At 38.5% G+C, this 5,619-nt stretch overlaps 1 protein-coding gene and 1 long non-coding RNA gene across 2 annotated transcripts; one reads left to right on the top strand and one right to left on the bottom strand.

The window, feature by feature from the left end:
- Positions 1–1,973: 1,973 nt before the first annotated feature.
- Positions 1,974–3,069, bottom strand: LOC138736606 (uncharacterized). Its single transcript, XR_011340432.1, has 2 exons — positions 2,754–3,069; positions 1,974–2,181 (listed from the first exon to the last, which is right to left on the bottom strand). It is a non-coding gene; the product is annotated as an uncharacterized lncRNA (long non-coding RNA).
- On the top strand, positions 2,956–5,310 carry sf3b6 (splicing factor 3b, subunit 6). The gene is made up of 4 exons (XM_069886390.1): positions 2,956–3,062; positions 3,398–3,516; positions 4,208–4,346; positions 4,851–5,310. The coding sequence occupies exons 1-4, from the start codon at positions 3,033–3,035 to the stop codon at positions 4,935–4,937; spliced, it is 375 nt and encodes a 124-aa protein (XP_069742491.1). The 5' UTR covers positions 2,956–3,032; the 3' UTR covers positions 4,938–5,310.
- Positions 5,311–5,619: the final 309 nt, after the last annotated feature.

The following is a 5,619-nucleotide window of genomic DNA, read 5'->3' as shown; positions in this document are numbered from 1 at the left end:
GATCCTCTGACATGAAGACTCCCTGGATCTTCAAGGTACTATCCCATCAATAAAGACAAGAGTATGGTCCCTTGGCCTCCCTAAATCCATCATAGGTTATTCTGGCACCACCTAAACAGATTCTTGAACTCCATCCTGTATTCTGATACCATTTCCTGTTATTCAAACAAGAATATCATCATTGAATTTATGAATTGCTAAAGCCTACCCTGGCTAAACAATCATGAGTATATTGAGAACAGAGCAGAGAATTAGGCACAGAGTCTGAAGGTTTCGCAGTGTTGATGGACAGCAAGGAAAAGGGAGTGTAAGGAATTTTAGTGCATCTGTACATTGCATTTATGTATGTGATATTAAACTCACATTGACCTCATTCATCTCTTCATTCACTCTCCACTTAACGATGAAAACATTCAGAATAATTTAATGTCTCCCATATTTTGATAAAATAGATTTAGACATTGGCATTCAATCTGATGGCAAAATAATGGTGTTAAGAATAATAAATTTTACATCCAGATAATTAACCAATAGCATTATTTCTAAAGAACATTTTTTAATTATTTTACTGATTTGAGATACTGCACTGGTGACATTAGCAGAACTGAAGATCACTATTTCTAATGTGGGAATGCCTAAGTTGGCATGGTCATGAGTTTCTCATGAACAAAATGTTGAAAGCAGATGTATGAAGATATTGAAATATTTGCCACTTAGTTTTATTACAGTAAATGTGTGCTTCTATGATACAAGGAGCACGTTTCAGATATTGGTGGAGGATATTTAACCAGTTCAATCTGATGCAACAACACTGTTTTTCTCTCTCTACATTTGCTACCTGCACTACTGAATGTTCCCAGCTTTTTCTGCTTTTCTTCAAAGCTCCTTTCCATTTTGGTCTTCTAATCTCTATCTCAAGGTTTCAATAAGATTGACTCTTATTTTTCTCAACTTATATAACCTTTTTGGTTGTAAGATAATCCTTCCGTACCCAGTATCACCTGAATGAATCACCTTCAATTATATGTTTTTAAACATTTTAGAGATACACAACAATAATAGCCCCTTCCAGCCCATGGGCCTAAGCTGTCCAAATACACTAATGTGACCAGTTAACTTTCAAACTCCTTCTAATGTGGGAGGAAACTGGAGCACCTGAAGGAAACCCATATGGACACAGGGAAAATGTGCAAACTACTTAGAGACAGCTGTGGATTCAAAGCTGGGTTAATGGCACTGTAATAGCTTTGTGCTAACCACTGCACCGTGCAGTCCTTTAATTACATGTGGGGAAATAAAACTGTTTAAAGTATTCCAAGTGCAGTTTCACTAGTGCATTGTACAGCTGCTGGAAGACTAAACATTTCTGTTGCAAGCTCCTTAATCTACTTGCCGATATTCCATTAGACTTCCATGTTACTTGGTTCCCTTGTGTGTTAGCTTTCAAGGGAATTTGCAAGTACTACACCCTCATTACATTTCCTTTAAGACTTTAGGTAAGAAGAATATACTGAAGTATGGTAGCAGAGTGGAATCAGTCATAAGACCAAGCCTACAGTCTGTTGTGCTGTTGTGATATCCACCTTCCTCTAGTGAGGCATGGATAGTATCTAGCAGTTATTCTCAACAGGGGCCTTTCTGAGGCATACTGAGGGCATCAACACATTTAAGTGGGGGGGGAGGACAGAAAAAATTATTAAAGGGGGGGAAACCAAAGTGTACACAGTGTTGAATAGAAGAATGGAAGAAACCAACTTAACTTGACTGCTTCGAAGAAAAGGGAGCTCATAAACTTTGAGCAGGGTTCTCTGGGGGTCATAGCTGAAAATGGTTGAGAATGGCTGGTATACAGCATTACCATCTGACCAAAATACTTCATATCAAGTGGAAAAGGCAAGATTCCAGAAACAGTTTTTGTTTCAGATAAAGCTTTCCAACACCTACACAGGACAGGAAAAGACTACAAAGAGATGTGAACTTGACTTGTGCCATCATGCGCATTAATTTTCACAACATTAAGGACATCTTTAAGAGGAGGTGTCTCAAGAAAGCAGCCTCTATCATCAAGGACCCTCATCGCCCAGGCCATGCGCTCTTCTCACTCCTGCCATCAGGAAGGAGTACAGGAGTCTGAAGACCCAACGTTACAAGAACACCTTCTTCCCCACCACCATCAGATTTCTGAAAAGACACAGACACGACCTAACTTTTTTCTCTTCTTTTGCACTGATTTATTTTTTATTATTTGTCATTATTTTTTAAATAGTGCCTTTACGGAAATGTAATTTACAACATGTTCAGGACAATAAATCTGATTCTGACACTACTGAAAGAATCAGTTGGGCAGGACATATTAGAAAAATCTGTGATGACAGAATACCACAATAGCTGTTTAATGGAGAAAGGAGTGAGGGCAAACATTCAGGCGGCGGTCAGAAGGAGCCATGTGTAGAAATGGTCAATGTTTCAAGATGAAAGTAAGCATCATATTTCTCCTGAACGGTCTTAAACTCAAAGGCCTGAACAACGACTTTTCTAACTTCAGGAAACCCCAATTAATCTTTATCCGATCCCATTGTTTCTATACTTTCTCTACTCACTTCTATTCTTTTCTCTCTAACACCTCCCCCACCTACCCTCCCTGCCCGTAACTCGCGGCCTCTATCACCTGTCTGAGACCCTCCCCATCTTCTCCCCTCCTTGATGTACATCACCGCTTCCTAATTTAGTCCCAGTTCAAAATATTAACTGACCATTTCTGCCGATTATCGCTGCCTAATCTGCAGGTTCTCGTTGTTTTCTTGTCGCATTTACTCATTAACTTCGAGTAACAAATTTTAAATGAACAACTCTGCAGATGTTGCCATCAACTTTCTGACATCCTCAGAGACCCTGGGATTGCCAGAAGTGTCAATCAACGAGAACAATGATGTCATGACGCGGGTGACGCAAGTGATTGTTGAGCTTGTGATTGGGTCGCGCGAGATCGAGGTTTCTTCGGTCGACGCAGCAAGGCCATCGGAGCGGGCAAGATGGCGATGCAAGCAGCAAAACGAGCGAATGTGAGTGGGATGGTTGGGGCGGCAGCAACGAGGCCCCTGACTGAGCCTGGTAGATCAGAGCCGTCAGCACGGAGTAGGAAAAAAAAGATAGCTTGTTCCTCTGGGGATCAGTCCTACATTCCGCGGCAACTCTTCCCCCACCAGGCGGCCATTCCCTTCCTTCCTTCACCCCAACCCCGGGCTACCCTTCCTTATCCACTTCATCACCCCTCTCCTTCGGCCACCCTTCCTCTGCCCTCTCCCGTCTTCCTCCCCCAACCTCGTCCATCTCCACACGCCCTCTCCCGCCCCTTCTCCAGACACTATGTTAGTTAACAACTTCCTTCCTATTTCAGATTCGTTTACCTCCTGAAGTAAACCGTATATTGTACATAAGAAATTTGCCTTACAAAATTACAGCAGAGGAAATGTATGATATATTTGGGAAGTACGGACCAATCAGACAAATCAGAGTGTAAGTAAAAATAAAAAATCCTTAAGGTATGAAATAATTGAAGGTTCAGTAGTATCCGTTGGAAGAGAAGCAGTTAATGTATCAGATCAAAGACCTTTTGTTTGAACCGAATAACTTTTTCCCTTCCTACCCAAAATCCTTCTGGCATGCATTCAAATACATTGAAATCAGCCAAATTCAGAGGCCTAGATCCCTAGGAACGATGGTTTGAAGGAGGAGCTGCAATCTATGATCAGAAGTCTGACATGGATGTCCTTGTCATCCATTTACATTCATAAACTTAAAAGACAGAATACTTTGGTATTCTGTGCAACCAGTTACTCTGGGGGCCTTACCACCACAGCAAGCAACTGTGATCTTGAATCCTACTGTTGCGAGTGTGAAGGTTGATGGGCTGGATATGAAATGCATTCAGTCCCCTAGATCAGGATGCTCATGCTTTGAGCCTGAACCCAGTTCTCTTTAAGTAAGGGGAAAGGTCTGATATGCAAACAATTGCCTTCTAGTTGGTCTTTAGATTCCATGATACATTATCAAAGTATAAAAATCACAGGTTAGCTGACTTTCAATGAGAGCATGGCCTAAAGTTCTTAATGGGACCATCAGAAGAAGTGAAGTTATGAAACTTTTATAACTGACACTAATTTTAGCAATGTTTAATATGCAAATGTCATTTTTAATTGCATTGCAGTGGAAATACGCCTGAGACGAGAGGAACTGCCTATGTAGTGTATGAAGACATTTTTGATGCCAAAAATGCTTGTGATCACTTATCTGGATTTAATGTTTGCAACAGATACCTTGTTGTTTTATACTACAATGCAAATAGGGTAAGTGTTTAATACTTGAATTACAATTTTAAATATCAGTTCAATTATACATTTATAAACTTCTATATACATTTCTACTTTAAAATTTAACAACATGGGTGTAAGGAAGAGAGAAAAAATCTAGGAAATTGAAGAGAAGTGATTGTTTCTGAGGTTTATATTGTGAAATAAACATTTGGAGAGAAATATCAAAGAATATAAAGTGGCTTGAAACCCTCCTGCAATAAAGGACAGACAGGGAGGGCTGAAGGCTATATCTGAAATTAATGTTTTATGTTAGTGAAGATCATAGTGTGGTGTGATGCTGTGGATGGATTTTGTGGTGGAAATTTAGGTAGTATTAAAATCTTTTTTGCTAGCATGCTGTTTTACATAAAATATAATGGTTAACAGTTGAAGCATTAATAGTGATAGCTCATTTTCCACTGACACTTGTACACATTTAATTGCTGAAGTCTGGTTATTTAGTATCTTTTAATTTTATTTATTTTACCATGTAAATAGGCTTTCCAGAAGATGGATACAAAGAAAAAGGAAGAACAACTCAAAATTCTCAAGGAAAAGTACGGAATCAACACAGAAACAAAATGAACCATTGAGCCTTTTCCTATTTTTTAGTTGTAAATATTGATGAAAAGATTCTGAAGTATTCTGAATAACTTGTGATTGGATAAGTCTCAACAATTTGATAATTCAAAAAAAATAATTTACTTAGAATAAAAGTGGATGGTTGTTTTAAAAAGTGCCATTTATTTTGGCTTTCATTTTCAGGTCAATTAACAATCTCCTCCACCGCCCCCCCCCCCCCCGTAACTTATCCTGATTTAAAAGTGTGACCAGTACAAAAGTCATTTGTATTTAAATTTCTTTTATTGAACGATCGTTTATGAACCTTTTCTTATTGTATGGAATGTGCACACTTGTACTTAGAAATATGTATATTAAAATATAATTCTTCTTTTGATTACAATTGCAGTTTTTTAAACAGTGTCGATGCATTGAATTAGGTAGTCATAATACAGGATCATTTGTTTCTTTAGGAAGTTGAAGAGGAAGTATATGTAATCTCAAACTACAGCTTATTATGACTGCATTATATTAATCACCAAATTTGTTTTCCTCAGCAAAATGATTTACTGAATCTTAGTAGTCCTTTTCAAGTAAGAATGTAATAGACATTTTATTGCATTGAGTTGCATTGTTAACCATTGACATACAGTTGTTGCACAAGAAACCCAGGAAAACAAGGCAAATTATGGCATTTTTAGATGGG

Source organism: Narcine bancroftii, chromosome 6 (assembly GCF_036971445.1).
Source record: "Narcine bancroftii isolate sNarBan1 chromosome 6, sNarBan1.hap1, whole genome shotgun sequence".
In the NCBI taxonomy this organism is placed as follows: Eukaryota; Metazoa; Chordata; class Chondrichthyes; order Torpediniformes; family Narcinidae; genus Narcine; species Narcine bancroftii.
This window is presented reverse-complemented; position numbering and strand designations above follow the sequence as displayed.

Bases quoted from the DNA above. Each gene is read 5' to 3' on its own strand.
- sf3b6 (XM_069886390.1), top strand. From the start codon at position 3,033: ATGGCGATGCAAGCAGCAAAACGAGCGAAT. The intron at 3,517-4,207 runs GTAAGTAAAAAT...ATTGCATTGCAG, and splicing joins CCAATCAGACAAATCAGAGT to TGGAAATACGCCTGAGACGA. The intron at 4,347-4,850 runs GTAAGTGTTTAA...CCATGTAAATAG, and splicing joins TATACTACAATGCAAATAGG to GCTTTCCAGAAGATGGATAC.